At 39.7% G+C, this 27,372-nt stretch overlaps 1 protein-coding gene across 2 annotated transcripts in view; it reads right to left on the bottom strand.

Moving 5' to 3' along the window:
* Positions 1–27,372, bottom strand: part of plekhm3 (pleckstrin homology domain containing, family M, member 3) — a 35,615-nt gene that overhangs the window by 6,445 nt on the left and 1,798 nt on the right. Inside the window, exons 1-8 of one of the 2 annotated variants that reach the window (XR_003052335.1) lie at positions 26,322–27,360; positions 24,885–26,120; positions 21,324–22,433; positions 14,926–15,071; positions 14,585–14,778; positions 10,528–10,591; positions 6,620–6,777; positions 636–4,228 (exon numbers count right to left, since the gene is read on the bottom strand). Coding sequence is in view for 1 of the 2 variants with exons in the window: in XM_008327922.3 (XP_008326144.1) it covers positions 4,066–4,228; positions 6,620–6,777; positions 10,528–10,591; positions 14,585–14,778; positions 14,926–15,071; positions 21,324–22,433; positions 24,885–25,407 (2,358 nt within the window). In the remaining variant the exon portion in view is untranslated. Of the gene's footprint in view, positions 1–635; positions 4,229–6,619; positions 6,778–10,527; positions 10,592–14,584; positions 14,779–14,925; positions 15,072–21,323; positions 22,434–24,884; positions 26,121–26,321; positions 27,361–27,372 lie in introns of those variants that run through there. The other variant, XM_008327922.3, reaches the window with a different exon arrangement.

Here is a 27,372-nt window from a genome sequence, read left to right as displayed (position 1 = left end):
AAAGTCTGTTGTCCCCCCCCCCCTCCTCCCCCTCATCCCCCCCCCCCCCCCCACCCGCTGTAAAAACGAGGATTTAAAGACTGAGAAAATGTAAAAACAAATAAAACTGTTTGGTCTTAATGGAACAGCAGTTAAAGACTGAAACTGAAATGTGTCTCCACATTTCTGCACTGATTGGAGAAGAAAACCACCCAGTGCTCAGACATATGCTAACAACATTGTCACAGTGACTGGAAAAACAATCTGATGAGGTTCAGGCTGTTATATGATCAGTGGTGGAAGGTAGACACACTGTGGTCAACAGATGGATGACAAAATATAATATGGAAAAACCTCAACAATCCAACCAACATCCATCCAGCTGTCCGTTCATTGGTTCATAACATAAAGTGCTCTGTTCAGGATCTTTAGCCTTATCCGACCCCATTTTTAAAAAATAATAATTTAATGTGCCCAGTCTGGAGATCGAACCCAGGGCCAAAACCTGTCACCATCCCCTGAGCCAACCAGCAACTTGTTTTACAACGATGAAACTCATACATGTTTTCAAAGGTCAATGTTGCAAAGTTAACTATTAAACTTTAGTTAGGAAAATGTTGACAATTTTTTAAATAGTTAAGAATTTATGGTCTTACTCCAGGGTCTTTCACAGGGTCCGTTGTTGACAAACACTCCATGTTCTGCCGTCAAGTGCTTGAAACCAAAGGAGAAGATGAAGAAGTCGAAGGAAGATTGTTCCACTTTTTCAGTTCCGTCTTTATTGGCATCAGTGGTAAACTGAATAAATGTGAACGCTCTCAGACCTGAGGAAGGGCTGATTTAAAAAAAAACAAAACACCTCCCTCTGCTTGCATAATGTCTGCAATGAAAAGAGTCAACAAATAATGACAATAATAATAACTTAAAATGTGCAAATCAGAGGAGTTTTAGTTACTCTGATTAAATACTGTACAATATATTCTTTGCTTAAAAATACTGCAATGATCAACACGTACCTGCAACGCTAAGATGTTCAAACATTTTTCTCCTTCAACACAACATGCTCATCCTGTAATTGCTGACACGTGTATAAAAATAAGGACAGTTATAGGACGACTGTTAAATGAACCTGTGACGTTGTCTATCACAGATAGCCGTGATCACAATCCTGGATGAGAGAATCAAAGTGAACAGCATGCAGCAAATGTGAATTGTGTGGATGAAAACACAGCTTCTCATTCAAGTCTAGTGCTAATGCTACATTAAGGGAAACTAAGGAGTGCAGTTGAGACACTTGTCTCTTCATGGTCATTTGTGCACACAAACCTACAAATTAGGTGTTTACTGAAGCATGTAGAGCCAAAAGAAATGAGAATTCTGACGTACTTTTTCATTAAACAAATATATATTAGATAATAAATAAAAAAGAAATACAAGTCATATATATAAACATATATATATATATATATATATATACCGTGTATATTTATATATATGCATATATGTACTGTATACTATAATAGTCTAAAATGTTTTCGTATAATTGTATTGTTTTGGGAGACACATCACTGTGCAGCACTACATCATTTAAGTGGTGACAAAAAAAGGCTGTTGTATGATTTGTGTGTACAAATTTAAATAAACCAAACAGTCATGACACAATTCAAACAAGCACACAAATGAAAATTACCAAACATAATCATCAGCAAAGAACTTGAACTTGTTATCCCTTATATTCTTATGCAGCAAAGAAATTATGCAAAGAACAAAAATGTTTTCTATAGACAACTGACACATCAGTGCATTTCTTTTTACTACTGGCTTGTTTAGTTTCAGGCTTTAGAACCAAACCTGCTTCATACAGGTGATGGACAGCTCTCTGTGATCCACGCTTCCAGGTTTCAGTTCAGGATCACAACCATTTTTAATAACATAATTCCTTTTTAATGGTAAATGCTTGATTTATTGCTTGTGAAAATGAAGAGACAGGAAAGTTGAGTGAATGAGAGCTGCATTCAAATCAGTTTACCAGAGAAGAAAGGAAGGCACAGTAAAAATGATTGAAAAAATAAATAAACGTAAAATAAATAAAGCAGCAGCCAGGTTTCCATTCTGGATAGTCAAATTTTGAAATTTGTAAATGAAAAAAGTTGTCGTGTTTTAGCCAGAGTCTACGAGAAAGTGTCTGGAATTTAACCGACATCTTAGCCACTGTAATACTTTTCTATTTATACTAAAAATTCAATTCAGAGCAGAAAATATAGATTTGTTTTCTGTCACATTCAAGTGCACCAGCTGAACATCTGCACTGAGGTCGCAGCAGGACAGCTTAGCTCAGTTTTTTACTTTCTGTCTGGTGTAAAATCAATTAATGAAAAATATTGATATTTTACTATAAGATTGATATTTTGATTATAATCCTTCATCGGTCCAGATGGAAATACAGCTGTGTTGATGAACGTAAGCAAATGTGAACAACAGTGATTCCAGACACACAAAGAGAAAGCAGTGGGTCCCAAAGGCCATCTAAGGTTGCATAGAAATGCTAAAAGCTAAAGCTGCTATCAGGCTCGATAGATTATGCAGGAATAAAGCGCAGCAAGGAGTTAAATCACACAGGAAAGGAGAGGGGAGAGAGGAGAGGCAACAATGAAAAGTTACAGTATTTTACTGTCCCTGGTATTTTACAGTCAAAGGGAAGAAAACTGTGCCCAGCCTGAGCGAGTGCGTATTAAATTCACATTTACACCAGGAAACACTGATATCAAAACTCAGGCAGACTCAACGACTCAATGACTCCGAGTGTGAGGAAGTGAAGATGTCACGAAACAATGGAGCGGAGAGAAAAAGTAAAACATCTTGGGTCGATCGCTGGAGTTAAATCCAAAATTAGCCTCAAACATTTCCCTCAGTTTGGGTTCAGTCAAATGAACCGCATTTAAAGTGGTCACTCAGAAAAGAAAAAAAAAAATCAATAAATAAAAGGTAAACTGCTACATTAAAATAAGACAGAATTCCCAACATGAATGGAGTCACTTTTAGATCAAATACATTATATTAATTTCTAATGTAAACATGAAGATGTCAGATTTTACACTACTCTCAGCCTGTTACATGTTCTGTAAACACTCTTTTCTAATCAGGCAAAAATGTGATAAATCCAAATAGTATCACAAGGATTCAATTTGAGAATTAAATTGTTCAAATCAGAATGAAAACTATTCCAGTTATTATGATAGAAATGTGGATGAATTTTTCCAAAAGCTTGTAGCAGTCACAGGTAGGTAGTTGTGCTCTAGAGTGTGCAGAAAAATCAGAATTTGTGACTCAAGAAAAATGTAATTAGTAAATGTTCAGCATGATGCCTGTTTGTCTTTTAACAATAGGTCCCTTTTTTAAATTGCAGTTTGCAACTTAATTAACTAACTTAATTAATGTGAAAAATAAGGTCTAAAACAACAATAAATTAATCTTTTTCTTTCAAGTCATTAACTAGTCTGTAAACAAAGACTAAAACCAACCATACTTTCCCAGAAGGTTTTCCATTTCTTGATCCTGCAGACATTTTCACTTCAGGCTGAAACATCCTGTAAAATTGATCTTTTTTATGGTCCACTATAAACTGTTTCTTCTCCATTGAGGGTGATCTCCAATCAGGAGAAGGCTGTTCGGCTCCTGCTGTGGAAAGTGAACACACAGAAGTTCATGGTGTGATGAAGACATGAGGGATGAAACTGACGTGTGGAGACGTTGGACTGAAAACAACAAGAGTCTGTAAAGCCTGTTGCAGCAAATCTCCAGTGGTTTTCTCCCTGCTTTTTACATACAGAACCAACACGTGTGTGTGTGTGTGTATGTGTGTACGTGTGTACGTGTTTTTGTGATCAGACACACATCAAATTGCAATCCTGACGAGCCATCAGGTTCTCTGAGCTTCTTCTCAGACATAAACTGTCGGGGATTGTATCCTGGAAACACACAGATCAAGAAGTCAGGGGTTCATCCAGCATCCAAACCTGGCAGCCGCTAAGTGTTACGGCTGTTAAATGCCTGCTTGTGACTCTGTGTGTGTGTTTTGTGAGTTGTTCAGGTGTCTTGGAAGGGCTGGTGGAAACACCCAGGGCTGTCGTCATCGGGCGACCAGAAGGATGACGGCCTCTTGTGGTGAAGTTCTCTGCGAACGCATCGAGGGCAGGGCTGAGCCTTCTGTCGACACTCCGTGTGGAAAACAGCGCCGCAGCCGTCGCATCTGCAAACACCACCGGGATAAAGACTTGGTGCTTCACAGAGAGAATCCTCTTATATTATTCTGAAGGACAGGTCTGTCTACTGGTTACTTTAAAACTGATTCACACCAGAAATTCACGAGGGTGCAGGAAAAAACAACTTTGTATTGGAAAGTCTTATCTTGTGAGCCTCAAATAGCCCTGTCAAATATACAGCTATCTGCTGCAAAACATGAGGGGCACTTGTCCAACTGGGCCCTCCACAACGTCCTCCACTCACACGCCTGTTTTAAAACTTTGTCTACTTCTGTATGTCCCAGACGTTCAAAAGTATACTGTAGCATACGGGGCAGTGGTGGCTTGGTCGTTAAGGAAGGGGACTTGCGTCCGGAAGGTTTCGGGTTCGAGTCCACCAGCTACCAAGTTACCACTGAGGTGCTCTGAGCATGGCACCGTCCCCACACACTGCTCCCTGGGCGTTTAAGCTGCCCACTGCTCACATTTCGTTGTGTCCAGCGGTGTGCTGTGTCACAATGACAAATAATTCACTTTCATAAATCTGATAAATATTAGTTGAAATGTAACAAAAATAACTGCAGGTTTATTTACTGATGCTCAAATGTTTACCACAACATTTGAAAAGAGAAAAAAAGAAGATCTATCAGTCTGGAATCTCTTTCCATTGCTCCAATCTTTATGATGCCTGGCAACAGTAAACATTTGTTAAATGTTGTTAAATCTATTTTATTTTTATTAATTTTTTTTACCTTTATCTAATGGTACCATCTGTGTTTGCTTGTCAAAAACTGGATCAACTCTGAATGTACAGTAGATGCAGCTGTTATCAGTTTACACTTAGCACTTACTACACAAGCCATAAAACACAACTCAACAAGGTGTGTGTGTGTGTGTGTGTTTAAGAACAGTCCATTTCCCTCAACAGCTCAGAGTCTTCCCGTAATCGGTGTTGATCAGCTCCTATCATCCTGCTGTCTGTCACTCTGAGTGTCATTGGTGGAGACAAAGTTCTGGACTCTGTTAACTGTCCATGTCATAAAAAAACTCCTTCCAGTCACTCAGCACATACTTACACTGTGTCAGCATAACGGGCATGACAACAGGCTCAGTTCAACTGGCCAAACGACACAGGACTTCATCAGTCTAATATTATCACTAAAGGTCATAATGACTGATGTTTGTTGATGTTGTTGGTGTTAGCAATACATTACAGTCACAGAGTCAGCTTTAACCCCAAGCCCTTGTATTTTCCCATAGAATAAATATTTATTAAATGCTAATTTCTCATATCAATAACAACAAAGGTATGTTTGTATTGGTGTCTTGACTATGGGACATTTGTTTTCTAGTTGAGTCCAGTACATTCATCATCACGTTATTAAGGTTTCGTTACTTTGTTCACTCAACTTGGGGTTTGTCCAGGCGCAAACATGCATTTGGACCAGAGGGAGCTGAAATCAAACACCCAACCTTTTGCTGGAACATGTGTATTGTTACAAAATTCATCTGAAGTCAAGAAAGGCTAAAATAATCAAAGTTAATGCTTCATATTTAAGCTAGGTCTTGAATAACATGTAGCGCTTTGAGCAGTTTTATAACGTATTTAAGTCCATTATTGGTAGTCAATGTGTCCTGTGAATGTTTGAATGGTTAATTCCTCTGGGGTTGGGGGTGGGAAAGGTAAAGTAAAGAGTCTTGTGTTTTATAAACAGGTTCTTTCAGGTTTACTCAAGAAAAACATGCTCAAAGTATGCTCAAATACGTTCCTCAAAACACGTCACTGCATTTTGAAGAAGCTCTTCAGAACTGTTTGAGCATGACGCTTTCTTAAAGTAGACCAAACACGATACTGAATTGTCTAAACTTTTAACTAACTACATCGATTAAACCAATTAAATTGGAAACGTCTGTGATCAGTACCAGAAGCTATGTGCCTTTAGATGAAGGGACCAAAAACTAAATGTTTATAGTCACTGATCAAGATTTATGTGTTGGCCTGTGAGTGCGTGTGGTAAGGGGAGAGTGCAGCACCAGTGCTGGGAAAAAGTTCCAGTTTATAAAGAGAAAAATGCCAAAGTAATGAAGTAATGCACTTGGATGTATTTTTCTGAGCAAGTAACTACAATTAAAATGAGAGATTCCTTAAGGTGAAGTGTTTGAGTGTGGAAAAAAAGTTCCAAGTACCTGAGAACCTTTTTACACTGCACAGAAATAATTAGAATAAAAGTTCCTGGAATTTCACTAATTCAGAAAACCAGGCAGCAAGAAGGAAAAAAAAGGACCATTTGGTTCTGAAACGATTTAGTGTGAATATAGTGTGAGGTCTTTGTGCATAGCCGAGGCTATTGACCACAGCTTTGACCTGACATTTAAAGAACCTGATCTGGTGTCAATACCTTTTAGTGGCATTCTCCTGGAACGGGTAGATGACCTGTCCATTCTGGCAGAGTTCGCAGATAAATCCTTTCTCTCGACACAAACTGCAGCTGAAAACATGGGAGCTGGCAAATTTGATTACTTTAGACAGGAAGGGCGCTAATTTTCCATCAATCACCTGGAGATAGGCAGAAAAGAGGTGAGAAATAAATGAATTAAAATCAACTTCACATGTTATTAAATGGGTCATTTACTGTATGTGCTTTACATTACATGTAAAAAATGACTGCATGGTAAAGATATAAAATCAGTGCAAATAAAGACAGGTAACACAGCAAACACTTTGAAGGCAATGTTCCTTAAGAACTAAGAGTGGAGGTTTACTGCATGTTCTGCGTGAATATATGTTAATGAATAGACAGTAAAGTACTCACTGAAAACAGTTAGAACGAAATTAATTTGGAATTAGTCAGAAATGTAAGTCTAAATATGGTAAAAAAAACTGCATGTAAGACACATTAAGAGAAAATATAACAGTAAAAGTAAAAAAAAAAAAAGGAATAGTAGAGATACAATATACAAGAGAGATCTTGAGGGAGAGCAAGAGCCTGCATTCACATACAAGTGGTTCCACCTGGCAGAGCTCTGGACCTCCCAATTATAACCTCCTTCATACTGTTTGTTAGAGGAGGACAGAGGCAGAAAAGGAGGACATAAGATGAAGTGTGGAGGAAGAAACCAACCACACACAAACAGGAGACGAACTGAACTGAGAAAAACTGAGCCAGTTTACAAAAAAACATACATAAGATGACCAAAGATGATGTAAGGAGATGAAACACATCGACTTTTTCTTATTCACAATCATCAGGTGTAGGACTTAAAATAATGTTATAATATTATAATGCCAACTGTCTTTCACAGGCTGAGTTCAGACGGACAAAAGGGTGACAAATATGTCTCCCCAAACCCAGCCTACAACAAACCTCTGTAGACCTGCTCAGTCCAGTCCAGTCCAGTCTACATAACAAATGGCTCCTCTGATGGAAGGTGACAGCCCCAGTAATTAAAGCTCTCTGTAATTGGACTGAACAGAATCAAGTGACAAGCAGAACAGCTCTGGTAGTTGACTAGGACTCTGGTGGGACACAGGGCCAGACAGACGGAGGCAGGAAGATGGATGGAGGGTGACACCAGTAAATGCACCAATGAAAAGAGGCGAATGCTAATAGAATGAAAATGGCATCTAAATCAAATCTAGATTTGTCTGGGTGCTGGGAGTGTTGGGAGCCTGCAAGCCATTTTTCAGAATAAAGTCAAGTACAATCACTCTCCAACACTGTGATTACTAATATCTCTGAATTTACAAATCTTACAAAGATTTCAATTTTTTTTTTTAATAATTGAATTTAAGAATGTTGAGGTCAGAAATTTGCTGCCAATTTAAGTCCACTTTCCGTAATCTATTCTTTTAAATCCATGACAGGTTTTCAGGTCTGTATTTAAAATAAAAAACATAAAAATAAAAAATGAACCCATAAGTTTTCAGTCGAGGTTTCAAGCCAGAACGACTGATATTTTCTCTGTGGTTTGTCAATGTCTATTGCTTGTTCTTTTCTCTGTGTTTACGGTTGCCAAGGTCAATTACTTAAAAGGTAATATGTTTTAATTAATCAACAGACCCCACAGAAATACTATGTGTGTATTACGTGTACTTACTGTAACAATAACTTCTTCTTGTGCATTAACATCTTCTACATTTAGTTGGTCATAATATTCTGGAGCAGCCCATATTTCACAGCCCGCAGATGGATTCAGAGACCACACCACACACTTCACTTCACCTCCATCCATCCATCCACTCTAACTCCTCCCCCTCCAGTTCAGCCCTTTTCTCTGCTCCTCGACGAGTCTTTGTGCCCCAAACCCTTCTAATCCCCTAAAACTGCTGTTTAACAGACGTTCGCCTGCCCTCAATTCTCTCCCCGTTTCTCTCTCTCTCTCTCTCTCTCTCTCCTGGTCGCTCACATTAGCACAAAAACACACAAAAAAGCAGCTCCATTCAGCAACTAGACAGCCAGCTGGGATTACATGGCTGGAAAGACCAGGGTGAGCCCTGTTTGGATAACACTCTCTTCTCAAACACACACACACACACACACTGAAGACTTGATGTACTTTAATTTGGTCGTCAGTGTTTCCACTCTGGAGTCTGTCTGATTTGGGGATTCCCAACATTGTTTAGAAATGTAGCAGATGAGAAAATGGGCGTGGAGATTTAAATAAAACGTAATGAAAACAAACAATTCAAAGAGAGTGGAGGCCATGTTTATGAACCCCTGTTCTCCAAAAGCAGGTACCCCTTAAAACTTATAACAATAAAAATAAATAAATAAATAAATAATGTTTCTATGACACAAACGAACCCGGATCAATGCCTGCAACATAATCCAAAACAGTTGGTATTTACACAACTGGGTCAAAGGTCAATTGTTATTAAGACCATTTTCATTCACTAAGAAAATGGAATTGCAAAAAAATTGCATTTTTTTAAGTAAAAGTTCTGCTCATTCTTGACGACAGAACAGTCCGTGTTTGCCATCCTCTGATTGTGATATGCTAAATGTTTCATTCGGCGACAAATCTAAGCAGCTCCAAGCTGAATAAAGGCTGTGTGAGGAAGCTGAAAACATTTGTGATAACAGTCACTCGGCTACTCTGCATCAGGACAAGTGTTAGTGGAGAGGAATGCCTGGCATAAAGGGAATACCAGGGTGTCACCGTGGGAAGGCTGCTGCAGACATAGACAGCTACTATCCCATCTATCCTTAGTCATCGCAGAAAAGCTGTAAACCCAGCAATGAAAAAGGGCAGAGTGCCCTTAAACAAACACATATGTTTTCTGCAAAATGAACTAGTTCCTAATGAGGGACATGGGTGGAGGCTATTTGTCAGGGGGTGAATAGACTAGTGTGGACTAAGGTTTAGCCAGGGGAGTTTAGCCTCCACTGACCTCCGGGCTGGAACAAAAAAAGCCACATTGATTAAGAGCGTCTTTTTATTCAGGAGGTGAATCAAAAGAAACAAGCTTGTTAATATGGAAAACCAATTAAGAGGAAGAGTGCTTGAAAATCTCCAGGAGGGGCGAGAGTCGTGGCTGTTAGAGGGGGGAGGAGAAAAAGAGGGAGGCAGTGCCGCTCAAGTTCTGCTGAAGACACCTTTTGTTGAATTTGTACTAAAACACTAATTTGAAAAGTTTGTTAGTCACAGTGTTTAGAAAGTAAACAAAACGAAGAAGACCCCCCCACACACACACAAGACACGTAGGTTCCGAGTGTGTGAGGCCAAAGGGATGTTGAGAAAAATGCAGGGATGTCACGCTTTGTTTTTCTGCCTGTTGATTCTGAATGTGCCCAATTAGTGAAGCAGAGGGACACAGATTGTGGGAGTGAGTGGGGGAGAAAGAATGGAGGTGGGTGGAGGAGGGGGGGCAACCTCTTTCACTGTGAGACTCTGTGGCTGAGTTGGTGGGTAGGGGGGCAAGGGGAGGTTAAAGAAAAAATGGGCAGAGTACAACATAATGAACATAATGACAAACAAAGGAACTTTTGAATCATTTGTCGTCACTTTCCTGTGAGCGGACCCCTCCCCACACTCAGTGTTGAACTGCTAACTCAAAACTGTAGTGTGTAACTTCTGTTGTTCCTCTGAGGAATTTTGGGTAATTACAAATTACTGACAGTGCCCATTATATTAGTCAATATCATTAGTGTGTGAGTTTCAACAGGGTTATATGTGTGTTAGCAACACTGCACAGATGTTCAATCAGAGGAGCAGGTTCAAGTTTTTAAAATGTTTTTGTTTCAATTACTCACACATTAAATTTGTTTTTTATAGTAAATAAGTGTGTGTAGTTGTGTGTTTGTACCTGCTGCAGATCTGCTATGGAGTACAGGTGAATATGTTGCAGTAGATATTCCCTGGGGAAGATCCTGTAAAAGACAAGACAGGTCTTTAGTCTTTAGGTAAAAAAAATCTGACACTTTTAAACCAACTGTTAAATGAGTTAAACTATTGTATGGTCTCAACTAAATGTTCAAAAACATTTTGTCTCACACTCAGCTAAACTAAACTAGCAACAGCAACTATTCAGTAAATGCATTCAAATGGTAACATTCAGTGTTATCATCCTCACAAAAAATATATAATATATTTCTTTGTGATTATATTTAGATAATCACAAGCATTCCACAGCACGTTTTACCACAAAAATTTACCAAAAGCAATTACAAGTTAGCTAAATATATATCAATATAGCAAGTTACCAAAATTCCCAGCCAAAATAAATCACAAAGCCAAAGTATCCTAAACAACAATCAACATATGACATAAAATGTCAAATTTCCTTAGCAATACATTTTTCTGTATTTATATTTAGAAAAATAGCAGGAATATTAAAGGTTTTGCTTCATAGTAAAATAAATTGCTCTTGAAATAATAACATGTTTAATTTTCCACCCAGATTCCAACATGCAGGCGAGGACATTTCTGAAACCAAATAATCTAAACTATATATAGAGATGAAAACATGATCACACATTCTAGATAAATATAGGCCACAAAGAAATACACCAGTGTAATGGTTAACAAGCAGTTGTTCAGTCCAAGCTCCAAAAAGTATGATCATAATCTAGAGTCAGTAACTTTCCATCTGCTGACATCAGGTGACAAAGCAGTGTGTGTGTGTCGTACTCTCAGACAACTAAGATGTATGGCACCATGTTAAATCCTTGCTAAGCTCTGATGAGTGTCAATGATGTGTATGTACATATATATATACATACATATATACATATTCTTGTGTGTGTGTGAGAGAGAGAGAAGAGAGAGAAAAACCCAGCGCCTCCTGGTGAAAGGCACCGCCGATAAACTACTATATTTGGCTCATATCCAGTGGTTACCACATGAGTATTCATATGAAAACACACACACACACACACACACATGCGCGTACGCACGCACACACAATCACACACACACTCTGGGCCAGCTTTCAAACAGACCCACACATACAGTACAAACACAGGCGCTGGTGATTGCGCAGACAGGACACACAGAAGAACACACCCTTGAAACGTGTGCTAATCTTGATAAAAGCACTTGAGAGGAAACACATTTTGGGATTAGATGTCCATGAGAGGACACCCAGGCAAACATGCTAAGGACGGAATACTACTATTTTTTTTGTCCCATTTCGCCTTACAAAAATAGAAGTTTCTCCACCTGATGACACGCCTTTTGTTTAAATTGATGTAATCCCTCAGAGATTATGGCTATTTACTGAGGGAGGCACTCGTTGTTCAAATGAGGGGGTGTAACAACAGGTGTGGACTGGTTGAGGAACAAACTGTGGGTTTGCACCTCTCCAGAGTACAACCCAAATGGTGTGTCAGGACCATAAAAGTGGGTCACATGTCAAACTGTGGTGGTGTCCAACAGAGAAAGATAGTTAACTGGGGGTGGCTGTAAGAAGTACATAAGGTGGTGGTCTTACAACTGGAGGGATTCCAAAGTACAGAAAATGGAACATAATACCAATTTCATCCAAATTTGATAAACTGGGAATTTTACTGGACAAAAAGTGTGTTGCAAATAAATTAATTTTAAAAATGACAGTAACTTTATATTATTATATCATTATCACGTAATCCAATCCATTGAGACGGCCCCGTTAAATAAAGTGAAAATTAAGTATTTATGAACACACTACCTCCACAAGGTCAGATTGTAAAAAAAAACAGTTCCAGTCCAATAACGTGGTTATCAGTTTGGCCTTGTAAACTGCACACACATTAACTGATAGCTTTATCGTTGAGGACTAAGGAGAAGCTTTGCTGAATGTCGCCATTAAAATAACAGAAACAGCTTTGTGTCCATGCAACATGTCAAGGTTTTCTTTGCAAAAGTATCATCAAGATGTGAACTTCAGATAAATATCTAGGGTAGTCCAGGGTTTAACGTGGACATGGGTGTGAAACTGAGACCACAACTCTGTGTCTGTGTGCAGCAGACAACTCTTTAAATTCCTCCTGAAGCAGACGGATGACCACGGGAAGGTTTTAGCGCCATGGCCCTCATCAATCCTGCAGTGTTTGGAAGTGGCAGGGCACTAGTCGGTACTAGTTAATGGGGCAGAAATAAACACAGAACACCAAGGTGGTGCTCTCCTCTGCTGTGCTTTGCACCACATGACTAATAACGTGAGGTTTTAGGACAGATAAGACACTGAGAAAAGTAAAATCAAATTACGCAGATGTGACATTGATTTCTTCAACAAAAAAACTGTAAATGTTCAGTTCAGTACCTACAGGTGCATCTAAGTGAAATCCTTTTTAATCCACATTTAACATAATTTAAAGTTCTAACATAGTTCGGAAAAAGTGTCCAGCCCCAAAGGCTGTTTACATCAACACAAACATGTTGCAGGTACTGACTGATGCTAAACAGAAAATAACTGAACCTTAGCAAAACTACGATAGTGGCAAACTACTGCCAACATAACAGGTGATGTTATAAAGAAAAACTCAGGTTGACTTTTTTTGGAGGATCCTGAAGTATTAAGGCTAGATTAATTACACTGTTGTAAAAAAAACAGAACAATGAACTGCTTAACCCACTGACGTCTCAAAGCGAAAGTCTCTCGGGTGTTGCTTTAGGGATTTAGTGAGCACAGCAAACAACTGATACTTTTGAAAAGAATGACAACATTATCACCATTACATTTCTTGCATGTATTTGCCACAAATTTGTTAACTAAAAGAAAACAGTTTTGCCTGGCAGTGTATAAACAACAACCAGCTTTGCTGAATCTTCTGAGAGATCTGTGCGGCTCAAACTAAACATCCCTGATCACAATTTAGACAATCAAACGTGCTGACAGTCCATAACCTGGCTTAGTTGGATTTAACAGTGAGCTGAAAACATGTCTTCAAACAGAGATTTAAGGCTGATATGTGTGTGATTTAACCATGTTTTTTTTAAATGTGTGATTAGAAAATCCTTAATCAATAATTCTTGTCCATGTTTATTGGTAGGTTACCATGTTTACCAAAAAAAAAAACATGAATCAACTTCTAGTATATTTATTTTGGTGAGTGATTATATCTTAGACAGAGTCCATCAGATCTGTTTTAATGACCTGCAGTAAGGCAAGGAGCATCCATCAGCTCGCAGACATGGCTTTCAGAGCGGGGAGTCCTCTCAGATAAACACTCAGCCCCCTCCCACAACCACACACATGAACATACACACACACAGACGCACATCTTTTATGTGAGGAGGAATGCATGCAGATAAAAGTTATGGCAGTGTACACACATGCACTCAGACATAGCCACATAAACACACTTGCGGTTCATGCGAGGAGACGTTAACAGCCGGGGTAATGAAGAGTCTGGTCATCAACAGAGGTATAATAATAAATATTTAGGTTCATGCGTCAGGTTGACTGATCACACAGGCCGTCATTGGTAAAAATAAAAGCCAACGCTTCCTGTGGGCAGCAAAAGACTTTCTGAACAATGTTGTCATGTTTACTGACAGTGGTGACCTATATCCGCTTTCCTACTTGGGAGTAGATGTGTATGTGTTATGCCCCTAACATTAGTTTGTTGATGACAACAAGAAGTGTCACAACATGAATACTATTAAAAGGTAAAGACTGAAGAATGCTATTTCTGAAGAAATGGAAGCATGATCCACTCAGTGTTGTAGTGAAGTCCTAACACTCTGGATTAAAGTCAGAGTTAAAGTCAGGAAAGAAAATTAAATGTGCAGTTAATCCATCAGAACCTCAGAGGAACCAACAGGTAAAACTGATACGATAAGAAGAAGTTTAGGTTAGCTTTGATCAAACTGGTTGGGGTCGACTTTTCGACATTTTGCTGACATCATATTCCTCACAGCCACCCTCACACTCAGTTTACCTTCGTCTGAGATCCTCAGCCACGGTTGCTCGGCAGCTGAACAGGTAGGCGCGCAGTGACTGCAGCTGTTGGCGCAGACGTAGCACGGTGCTGAGAGGCTCACAGTGTTCGTATAAACAAGGGTTGAGCTGCTGGATGTCAAGCAAAGGCTCTTCGTACACAAACTCCAGAAATTCTTTGGCCTGTTTGGAAACCTGGAGAAGCACGTCAGGTTTTATTAGAATCAAGCTTTTCATCAAATGAAATCTAAAGACACTCTGGGACAAAGAAAACTGCGCGGGTTTAACTTTGATATATTACATCTTAGGATATTGTGATCATTTAAATTTCTTTCCTCCCACCTTGTGCTTACTGGTGTCCCAGTTGTGCAGCAGACGAGCAGGGATGAGGAAGGAGTTGTCCTGATGGCAGCTCTGACAGTAGTACCAGCCGCTGTAGTAGCAAACTTTAGCCTTTCCTCTGGATAGGCCGACTGGACGCTGACAACCTGAGAGGCAAAAGAAAGGTGGTGGACTTGAGTATGATTTTGTTTTTCATAACCAAACATGCCACTTCAATGTTTAATGTTTTAATGAAGTAAAAACAAATCTGTATGAAATGGTGTTCTGATGAACTCAAACCTGCAAATTAGGCCATGAGTTGAAACTGACACTTTGAGGTGTCAGCAGTCTGCTAACACACGCCGTTAGGAGTCTTTATCAAAGAATGCAAAGGTTGTAGGGCAAATAACTTGGGTGTTAATATGTGTTAGTTTACTGCCTCTCTCTAAATACCACTGTAATCCTGCCAAATAAACCTGTAGATAATAAACCAGGTTTAAAGTGCAATCAGAATAACTACCTACTGCCCCGAACTTTGATTCCTTAAGACACACTTTGATACTACTTTGACAACCATAAAATTGTATTTGAATTTGGTATTAAATTCTAAGAAAACAACTGAAAACGAATTACTTTTAAGACATCAACACCAAACTTAAACTCTTCTGGCACATTTCATCTCAACTAATCCCTCAGACAACAGACTGTTGGTTCTTCCACCAGTCAAAACAGATGATTTCAGGACAAAAGTGTTTTCTAGAATGAAAAGACCAACAGCTCATCTGCTCCATTCATCAGGATCACTGCCCCACTATCTGCTTTGTCTGCCAGACCCTTCAAAGTTCATTTTCACCCAAACACACTAGCCACACACGTACACACGCAAGTTGAATACCACAGCACTGCAACAGGTGTCCCTTATCCACACAATCTGAGAGGAAGAACACGGGGCCTGGAGGAAAACAGCGAGTGAACAGTGGTGGAGAAGAAAAGAATCAGGTGACTTTTATCTGGGGTTTTAAAAAAAAGTATGACAGCTAAAGGTGGACGTGTGCAGGCCTGTTTGTTGGTGCTGCCGCACAAATACAAGACGGAAGTGAAAAAAGGTGAAAATAAAAAAAGAGGACAGAACTTGTAAAAAAAAAAATATCAAGAGATCAGGGGAAAAAATTTAATGAAAGAGAAACAGCATGAGATCAAACAAAGGAGAGATGAAGGCAGACATAAAAAAGAAAGCATTCCAGGAACTTTTCTATCACAGACAAAAATCAACAAAAAACACAACGGTCTAATCAGCACTGAGAGCTGCTTTGTCTGACCAGAAGGGAAAAATGTTTTTCAGTATAATTACCAGAACTCTTGGTTATTTAATTGATTAAGACTAGGGCAGAATCAATATGCATTTAACAATTTCCCATTGTCAATGCCCTTATGGAATCTTACCATGCTACAAAATAGCATCAATACTGTACTGTGAAACAAAATATTCCAGTATATAAATATTTTCTGACACCCCAGTCTTTACATTAGTGAAGAAAACTCCACTTGTTTGTTTTCCATGCTGGATTGCATTCCTTACAGTAGGAAAAGCACCAACCTTCATACATTTGGATAAGTAAAATGTTACCAGCTAAATTTTTAAGACAGAACAGAACCAGTAAGGCATCTGATCAAACAGCAAACCAATCCCAGTTGGCCCGAAAATGTGGTCTGGTTAAATGAACAATCAAAAATAAAATGCTTTAATCTATTAATTATCCGCTTCCACTTTCTCTACTGTCCACAGCTTGTACAAAAGGACCTTTGTGTTCCCTTTGGTTGAAAATACGGCTTGTGGCTGAAATGGAAAAAAGTTTTAGTTTACTGAAAGGACCATGATCATATACATATGTTTAACTCAGGCTTAGGTGGGCTAATTATAGCAGTGAGCTCATGCCGTTGTTGGGGTGGATGCTCTTTTAACAAACCTCAGACCACTGGTTGGGAGCCAGCAGGCAGTGGAGATGGTCACCAGTCAGAGAAACACTGTCACTTCAAGGAATCAACTGACCACCAGGGCGTCTTTCAGGCCAACTCTGGCCTCAAATTTGGTCTGTTGCTCTTGGTCCAGAAGAACAAAGATGCATACGTACGCAGCATAGAAACTCTCACAAGCTAAATAACATTATTTAACCTTAAAAGTAACCTCAAATTCTATATCATGAGCACAAGAAGAGAACACACCCACACACATACACACACTGTGGCTGAAGATCTTCCACCACAGCGGAGGGCCGAAGCCTATAATGTAGTGGGTGATGTAACACGGGCAGTAAAATAGGAACAGATTTTGTGGGACAATAGAGGACAAAAAAAAAATAACACCAAGAATATAAATCCACCCGGAGTTTGCAGGAACTCTCACCACTGAGAAGAGAACACTGATGTTTTGATAGCTACTGCTTAACAGAACCTAAAGTCATGTGACTCCTAAAAAAAAACGACATCCCGCCAGTTGGGTCCTTCAGTTTGCACCAAACATTGAATTTTCCTTTAGTAACATCTTCGTCGTTGTTTAATAAAACTAATTAAGAACATTTTTCTTAAAATTTTAATACAATGTTGATAACATTTTAGCCACCAGTAAATTCCATGATTAAATTCAATCCTTTTAAAAATGTAGACTTCTCTTCTTATGTGGAAATACCCTGATGCTGCAGTTAAACCATGCTCAGATTTTGGAATTAGAAATATTTGTTTGATTCCTAGGGGGAAATTGTTGACATTTTAGGAGTCTTGAGACTTTAGGATGTTTACTTTTTTTGATACAGAGAGTGTAACCAGTATATCAATTCTAAAGCAGTGGCAACAGTAATAAAGAAGCAGCAGGCCAACACTGCCTTATGTATATGGAGAAACCCTGTAATCATGGCATCAATCAATCATCTATAAAATCAACAGGAAAATAAACAATGTGACAAAATGAGTATATCAATTCCTTTTGTTTGTAAAAAGAATCTGTCTACCACAGAAATTTCATAATTATTATTTATATTTTACATTTAATACACTTTAAATGTGGATGCTGCTTGCAGAACAGATAACTGTTGAAGTAATCCTATTTCTAAACTAGCTTAAGAACCCACCTGAAGCAGTCTGAGAAATTCCCTGCCATGAAAAAATGAAATACTTTAATGATATTAGAAAAAAAGTGTCAAAAGGTTTGAGTTTGTTTGAAGAACATTAGTGTCTTTGTGACGACCAGGTCAGAATCACTGCTTCAGTGAGCAGGCACAGCACTTTGGTATGTCATTTTTAGCCCCTGTTATTTTTGCTGAACTGAACAATTAGTAAATTATAATATAAAACAATAACTTTAAATACTCTTCAGAATGATGCAGGCTGAAAACATGACAATAAAAAAGTCCATCATCATTTAGAAGGTGCTATTTCTTCACATCAGAGTGAAGTAATCATTTCTTCTGCTAACTACTTCCTCCGTTATCATTAGCACAGAGTAACAATTGCTTTCTCTGCTCGTCTCTGATCTTTTATGGGTCTTTCTGGGAGGTAGAGAAAAGGGATGGACGGTGAAGATGAATGGGAATTCAAACGTAGCTCAAAGGTCTACCGATTGTACTGCAGCTCTCTGTAGTGAGAGGGAGTCACTTTGACCTCCCCATGGTGAGTGTGGGGAACAGTGGCGGGAGAGGGAGAAAGAGAGAGAGAGAGAGAGAGAAAGAGAGAGAGAGAAGGAGAGAGAGAGAGGACATGGGGACAAGAGGGGGTTCACTCTTTCATCTGTCCGCTGGTTCAAACCTCCAAGCTCTGCACGAATGTGTATGTGTGACTGCACGTGTTTGTGGCTCTGTGTAGGTGTGTGTTGTCCTTACGTGTACATGCCTGAGAGTTGACACATCTCATCCACACCACACTTATGCGGTCATTTTGTTTTATCAAATGACAGAAAAAAATTGTTTAGGTAAAATTAAGTTTAAGTGGATTTTTTATTTGTGATGCAGGGGTTAGGGTAAACACTATTTTCCAAACTTCCTTATAAATAAAAATATACCACATATTATTCATGGTCATACGAGGGCACTGTGCACACAAGTGACAACTGAATGCTGCTACTGCACCACTGAAAAAATACAAAACTAAACCATAAACAACACAAACTTTCTATCTTCCATACAGAACCCTGTTAAAATGTGACCAAAAGAATAAGCCAAACTGCAGACTATAAACTGTAGATTATAAAGGATGCAGCTACAAACAGTAATCGAGCAACAGAAAAAAGTAAAGGACAAACTGGAACTGATAACAGTGAGTCTGAGGACAGCCCAGCAGAAGAGACACAAATGAAGCTTCATCTTCCTCCAGTTGGAAGCAACTCTGGTGCTACTGTGTAAATCAATAGATTTTCCTAATTAAATGCTTATTATTGGATACTTGTGACATAAACCTTTTAATAGATTTATTAGTTTAATTAACAAAGACGAGCAATGATGCATAGTGTGGAAAATACGGTAAGTGTATGAAGGTGTTTTGTGTGTGTGTGTGTGTCACTGTCAGTTTGAGAAAGAGAAACTGTATCTTTTGATGTCACCAATCCAGCACCCCCTATCTTATATGCCACTTCACCCACAAGGTGCCACCCACACCCACCCACCCGACATCCAACAGCTTCACAGAGCGTGTCAGGGGCCTGAGAATGTGCTCCAGTCCAACAACAGGGGTCACCTAAGCTAAGGACACCCCATGCACAGTGTGTGTGTGTGTGTGTGTGTGTTGATGGAGAGTCAGTCTTCAAACACGAAGCACTTCCATCAAAAGAAATCAAAAATGCGGCAATTCCCATGTGTAATTAGTTGAATACATTTTACATTTTGATGTTAAATAACCAATCACTCGATATGTATGGATGGATGTACCATGCATATGCAAAAGACAGACTTGAAACAAGTTCAAAGAGAAATCAGTTGAAACTAAAGTAGTGCAGCGAACATTACACGTTGGTGCCGCTGCCATCAAAAGATCCTTTTACCAGATTAATGGCTTCATATATGAATAATCAGATATGCACTTAGGTTAACAACAGAAGATGAATGCTTTTGATAAAATAGGTACGGAGGATTTGGAGGTTGCAATAAGTTTACCAATAGACTGCAGGTAATAACTGCAGCTGAAAACAAGAAGTCCTTTCAGTTCGTGATGCCACCTGCACTTGACCAATTATGTAAGAGACATACTAGGCCAGTGTAAAAGCATCACTGAAATTATGACATCAGTTTGTCAGGTAAACATTTAAAGCTTTTTTTTTAAATTAGTCTAAGTAATAAAATGATAAAAATGGATTTTTTAAAATTCACCTTATAACAGCAACCCCCTGATCTCTGGAGCTGGACATCTGCAGAAATTGCACTAAACCTTCAATTACATGAGAAAAACAAGCATTTAAACTACATTCTAGTTCTAAATATACAACTACCATAATGTGAGTTGCATTACTACTACGTACTGGTTCTATTTCCTACTACTTTCTTTTAGTTCTTTTAAAGAACTACTATATTTGCATATAATATTAAACAAATTAAAAGTGCATGGAAGCACAAAGACCTTTAGCAGACACATGGCTCTTAGGGCAGAAGTGGTCAGAATGAGACCTATTTGGCGAGACAGAAAAAGACCTTAAGGATTGTAGACTGAGTGCAATGGTCTTAGATTTGAGAAGTGTAAAATAGACCTGCTAAGAAGCACCACAGGAGACAAAGTACAACTGAATAAAAGGTGGTGAAAAGAAAGAGAAGGAAAAGAAACGGCGGGAAACCAATGGACTGGGAGAGCAGAGGTGTGTTCTGTATAGAAAATAAACGTATCCAGCTGTCCCTTGCATCCAGGTCTGCCTAGAGACCCTTCAATCAAACAGCTACGATCAGCCCTGACCACTGCAGCATCCACTGGGCTGCTTTTATTCAACCTCATTCATTCATTCATCCATTTTTCCTCTCCTTCGGTGCTTTAAGCCTACCAATTATCATCAGTTGCCCCAGACGGCCTCTGTCCTTGTTCCTGTTTCAGCTGGCCTTTCAAACAGCCTTGCATTAATAAGCCAGTTGTTACAAATAAAAAAGGGGGCGAGCAGTGATTATTCAAAAAGCCCCCCCTTCTAAGAGAGAGAAAGAAGAAGCCCACATTTCACACCCAGGGAGAGCAAAAGCACCGCCTGCCATTTATGGGGTTGTGTACGGGTCCGGTAGAAAACCAACATGAATAATAATAATTACAAAGGAAAAGAGAGGATATAGATGAATCCAAAGAGATGGCAGTGTCATAAAATAATCATGCAGTTGAGGTCATTTGGGGCACTATAAAAATAAATCACGTGTGAGGAATTATTTGTTTCAAATCTGTTGCAGTGTGTAGTGTGACCAACCCACCTGCACATCTGAAGCTCTGAGCAGTGAGTCCTTTCTCTACAGCCAGACAGGTGAGAATGCTGAGGAAGCTGGTGGTCACTGACTGCCTCTTGGCTCTCTGGGCCTCACGATGCCTCCTTTCTCGAGACGGTTTCGATCTCAACAGCACTCCCTGGAGTGCTGGTGCTGCTTCAGCACTTTCTGCTGCTTCCTCTTGAGCAGACTTCTTTGCTCCTACAACTTCTCGCAGGGCCTCCACCCATTCGTCGGCCTTAAGCTGATAGTCTGCCCTAAGTCGAAGCACCTCTTTGGGGAAAACTACCTGGAAATGTTCCCTTTTATCCCTCCACTGGTCACAGTTTCCTAGTTCTTGCTCATGCTTCACTGCCAGACAGGATGTCAAGGAGTACTGAAGGGCAGGCCGCGACCCAGATGCTCTGTGCTCAGGAGGGAAGGCTTGGAGAGTGGTCCTGGTGAGAACATAGTAGAAGGTCCGCCAGTTGTTCTGGTCCATCAGCTGGTGAAGAAAACCGGCTATTAGGACCTCCTCACTGTACTGACTGCACAAAGGAAGAGTGGTGGGTCTGCTTAAGGTGCCAGAGTTAGACTGAAGGGACAGTGAGAGATCTGCTGAAGTAGGAGTGTCGCTTTCTCCATCAGGCCTGGTGTCCAGCCCTGACGGTGAGGGGGATGAAGAGGCCAACATGGGTGTAGGAAATTTGGCAACCTGTTTGTTTTTCACAGTGGTCTTACACTGGTGGTTCTCCTGCCTCAAAGGTCTGGCCGCTTGCACTTTCTCCCACATCAGTCTCCTCCACTCCATGGCTTCCCATTGGCTGCCCACTCTCAGCTGGAGACGTGTGCTGTTGAAGAACAAAGCCTCGAGCGTACACTGGTCAGCGGGCTGGCTGATCTGGCCACGTTGGCTGCAGGTTGCTGGTGAGACGACATTCTGACAGTGGGACAGAGAGTAGGCAGTGCCCAGCTGACGGTTGGCACTACTGTCTAGAATGTAGAGCCGCAGCTCGCATGGTGTCAGCTCGACGTGACAGGGTGTCCATCGGCCCCGGGGCCCCTCACGCTGCTCCATCTCACCCTGCTTGACCACAAGGCTACTGCTATGTTTATCAGCTGGACAGAAAAGGAAATAGGAAAATAAAGAGAACGCAAAGAGAAATTAAATGTTGGTGTGATATGGGTAAATACAAATCAGAATTTTTAGTTCATAAGTGATCTTAAGTGAAAAAAAGCAAGAATGAAAACATTAAAACCAACAGCAACTAATAAAACCCTTTGTTGGTTAATTGTAAAATATGACCAGAATGAACAGGAATTGACAGATGTTGCTTTTATTCGTTTATTCTCCTGAATCACTTGATGAGAAAAAAGAAAAAGCTGTGACAAATCTAGCAGGGCTTTGTTAACTAAAAGGTGTGGAGTCACGAGCTTCATCAATCTTATCAAAACAGCAGCCGACACTGCACCTCGGACTTTGCATGTTAACAAACCTTTTCACTAAGAGAATAAATGAATATGCAAATATGTTTAAGCAGGAAATAAGTGTTGGTGATTGGCAGTCTTCACGCTTGGTAGGGTGGAAATAAGAATTAGCCACTGTGGCAGAAAAGAAAACTGCTCTGTTTGATTAGATTTCAACTCCACCTGGTGGGTTTTGACATTACACCACAGCAGTGGTCTAATATACATATGTACGCCTTCAAACAGAATTAACAGTTTCCTCTCAGGGCTGAAAACTAACTCTGCACCCACTGCCCCCAAGACAATCACACAAACGTGCACTTCAGCCTCAAAATCGGTAATTTCACCACTGTGACCTTCAAGACATTGTTAACATTGAAGTTTTAATACACGTCAACCCAAGTAAAGCATGATGGATGAGCGTATTAGCAGCACTGGAGAGAAATATCTCAAATAAGTCAGTTGGCATTGTCAGTGATTTGATTATTTAATGTGAACAGACCGATGCGAAATGGTAACTGTGCTCACCTAAAACAGAGTCAAATTTAGAGAGCAGATAACAAATTCCACTGTCCATATTTCTTTATTTTTATTTAGTTATTTCATTAGTTAGTGGTTCCATAGTGTAGCAAATACTGTGCCTGCCTTACAAGCAGAGTGGGGTTCAATTCCCAGATACTATGCATGTGCCTCAATATTTTGTGTGTATAAGTAAAGTGTAATAGCGTGTTTTTCCCTCTTGCTGCTAAAATCACACCCACAACATTATTTTTCAAATTTTCTCCTAGTACTCATTTATATTTTATTCTCTTTCTACTATCTTTTCACTATTCGGGTATAGACTATATCCTATTATTTGTACTTGCATGCATATATGTATATTAATGAGTATGTTCAGGCCTGACACAGAAGCTCTACCCAAATTTCACAGTTCTAGGTGTCACATTTGTTATACTGACAATAAACGTCATCTTAACAGCTCCTAAAACTTGAGTTAATTCAGTCAGGAAACATTAAAGAGCTTTAATGAGAGCCACTATAAACACTGTTTGGTCCCTTACATACACATGTATGGTGTGTGTATAATAATAATCATCATTTCCATTTATAATCTAAACATGGCCAGCTGTCCCTAATGAAAAAGAAAACAGGACAGTTTTTTCAGGGTGAATGGAGACACGAGCCGGAGCCAAATCACTCTGCCTTCTGCTTATTATCTTCCCTTTTCCTACTCTGCTCTTTTCAATACACATCCAGCCAAACTAAATAACCTGATGCCTTTTCACACATATGCTAATACTAAATAATCCTTCCAGTGTCAGGGGCCGGGTAATTGGGTTGCCTCTTCTCTCGCCTCATTTGAGTCCATTTGCTGACAGGATTACAGGCTATTATCCCTCCGGATCCCTCAGGATCTCCTTAGGCCTTCAGATGGCCAACACACACAAACAAGTGTCTGGGTGCGTGTGTGTGTGTATATACACCCACCAACTATCATAGCGCAGCTGTGTCATTTTAAGTTATCATCATCTTCTGTCATTATTGCTTTTTTTAAGGATACTTTAACGTATGTACTGCATACAGTACACCCAGGTCTGCAGCACGACTCCTTCAGTCCTTTCAACAACTAAAAAGTAAAAGCAAAAATATAATGCTAACTAAATCTACAGCAAATTATGCACAGGAAAAAATATAGGTGGATTGTTACATATTCTGAAAGAGACAAATGCAGAGAATGATCCACAACGCGGGTGCCCACACTAATTTGGCTTGGGGCATACTATTCAAATGACCAGGCTAAAGGGAACTATCCACAATAACAATATTAAAGATATATGCACTTTTATGTAACTTACATGTTGAGGTACTGACTAAATGCAGGTAGTCGTACGGCACAAAATTTTTTAATTCTTACAGAATATAGTCAGTACTACACACTACAGAATTATAGTCATTTCCTATAGTACTCCCTTTGCGACCTTGACATGTTGCACATACAATCAACAGAATGTGAAAAAAAAGTCAAGAAAAATTGACAGTTAAGCTACAATAGGTATTTTCATAGCCACAGTCAACAGTTGGCTCATAAAAAACTCATCTCACCTTCTTGATGTTGGTTGAAGATCATGTTCTTCAGGGCACTGCCATCCACTGTAGGCAGTCCATTGTCCGTGAAGGCAGACGGGCGGTAGTGGACATCAGATCTGGATCGGTTGTGTCCCTTCTTAAAGGCAGAGTTGGATGAGGAGTTGGAGGCGTTGATTGTACACTCTTTGCTGTGCGCCGCCAAGTCATTGGTGGAGCGTGCTCGGCTTCTCTTACCGTGCCTAGGGCCCAGGCCAAGGCCTAGTACACTAAAGTTGTCTGCCCATGCCAACCCTAAAGGACCGACCTCCTTCTGTTCACCTGCCAAGAGGCTCCACACTCCGCTGGAGCTCAGCTTCCCCAGTGCAGCATCGGACACTTCCTGCAGTTGCTTAGACTGTCTAGGAGGCTGGATGCTCCTTGTTTGAGCCTGACTGCGACCTTGACCCTGTACTCCATCCATGCAGTGGATAAAGTCCTCTGTAGCCTCCAAGGCTGGACTAATATCACCGACCACATCAAGCTGCTCAAGACCCTCCATGACTTATTCTCATCCAAAGCTTAAAATGTCAAAATTAGGTACTTTTCCTAAACTTGTGCAGCAAACACATGTCCATCACCTCAAAGTTTTTGTCAGCTGCGGGAATGCAAATCTTTAAAGTACAATAATGTGTTAAAAAGTAATGATAGAGATTCAGGAGTAGGCATTCATCCAAAGTTATCCTACCTTTTCCAATAACATATCAATCCATCTTGAGAGAGGAAAGTCTCAGCTCTGACTGGCATCAACTAGGGCCAATTCCACATTGAGCCAATTTAGGCAACAAACAAAAAATCGTTGCCAAACACACACACTGTTCTGCCAAACAAAAGCAAAAGCACAAGTGCTTCACTCTTACATGCAAAAAGAGTCTGAGTGATGGGTAAACAGAGAGAGAATTTCTCACATAAGAGAGAAGAGAAAACTGTATTGCATGGCACTCAGGGCTATGAGCATCAGCTGTGAGGTTTGACTGTCTGCATGGAGAGTTTAAACATTACAGACAAACGTAAGATGGAGTCAAAACAACAATTACTACAGCTGTTAGTTAGTGAAAATACTAACTTAAAATTAGAATAGTGCAAAATAGAAATAAAGTCCTGGGAGGAGAACTCAAAATCCTTGAAGTCATAAATCAGCAACCGATTTCTTCATGGGAGAACTCTGGGTCTGTCAGGTGTCAGTGAGGTCTTCAGAAAGTCCTAACGGCGCATCTGCCACAAAAATAAAACAAAATGAGGAAGTGGTAAAGAGGAAACAAGACAAAAACCACACAGAAAAGACACCTGCCGAAAAATGTAAACCCTATTTTAAACCCATAGTCCAGGCAATCGATAATACAATAAACAGAGCAAGTATATGTTGTTGTTAAGTGGTACAATTTGGAAGGCATACCAATAACAATCACTTCTTACCAAGAGTATCATTTCCACACTGATGCTGTAGCTTTTCCAGATTATCTCTCGGCTAACAAAGACGATCATCCTGCCTCACACGTACTGATGAAATAATACTTGACTTCCGCTTCAGCTGCTTATCACAAAACTGAGCCGGCAGGCAGAGAGCCGGGACCTGGGTGGGGTTCATCATCCATCTGCCTGACTGCCTGTCATGTCTCATTCTCTGCCCTCCTCTGTCTTCCTCTTTTTCTCCGTCTATACGTTCTTCTCTCTCATTAGTGATCTCATTGATTTTCTTCTCCTCTAAAGTGCAGCCTCTTTTACTTTACTCTGGGTATAAATGATTTAAAAGGCCATTACATCACTGCAGTTGAATTCCCAGTCAGCTGACTGAAACACTAATAGTTTCAATGTATTTGTGATCATTTGTTGATGATACAACACATGGACTTAATGCATATGTTGTAATCATTTCAATACATTACAACTCTATAAACATCTTCTGCCTAATGACACTGCATTTTATACAAAAAAAAAAACAACCACAGCATCTGTGCCTTTTAAAGTAATAATTTTATACAAAAATATAAAAGTGCCTTCTACATTTATCAGGTGATTTTTTTTAACATTACTGCGAGCTAAAAGATAAATAGGAAAAAATACATAAAGTGAAAATAACTAAACAGCGCCCTTGGTAATATTATCTGTCTGCAGAATAAACTCTGACCTCACTGAGCATCATCATGTAGACAAGTCATATAGCACCATCATCATACAGTGACACAAGCAATGCTGGAACTACAGATTGCCTAGCAATCATTTATTAATTAACATTAATCAACAGTAATCAACATTTTCGCTTTTTATTCATGAACACAGATCATGTGGCTTTTCTTTTCGCCCTGTCAGTAGGCAATAAACACAGTTAATAAATAAGACCTTTACAGCTACATTCTCAGCACATAAAAACTTCCCAACATAAAAGGAAATGTGCCCCTCTCTCCAGAAAACACTTTGCCTTTATGTTTTTACCACAACTTACAACCTTTTGAGTTGTATTCCAACC

Source organism: Cynoglossus semilaevis, chromosome 16, assembly GCF_000523025.1.
Source record: "Cynoglossus semilaevis isolate Cse_v1.0 chromosome 16, Cse_v1.0, whole genome shotgun sequence".
Lineage (NCBI taxonomy): Eukaryota > Metazoa > Chordata > Actinopteri > Pleuronectiformes > Cynoglossidae > Cynoglossus > Cynoglossus semilaevis.
Note: the sequence above shows the minus strand (reverse complement) of the source record. Positions and strands in the feature narration are given on the sequence as shown.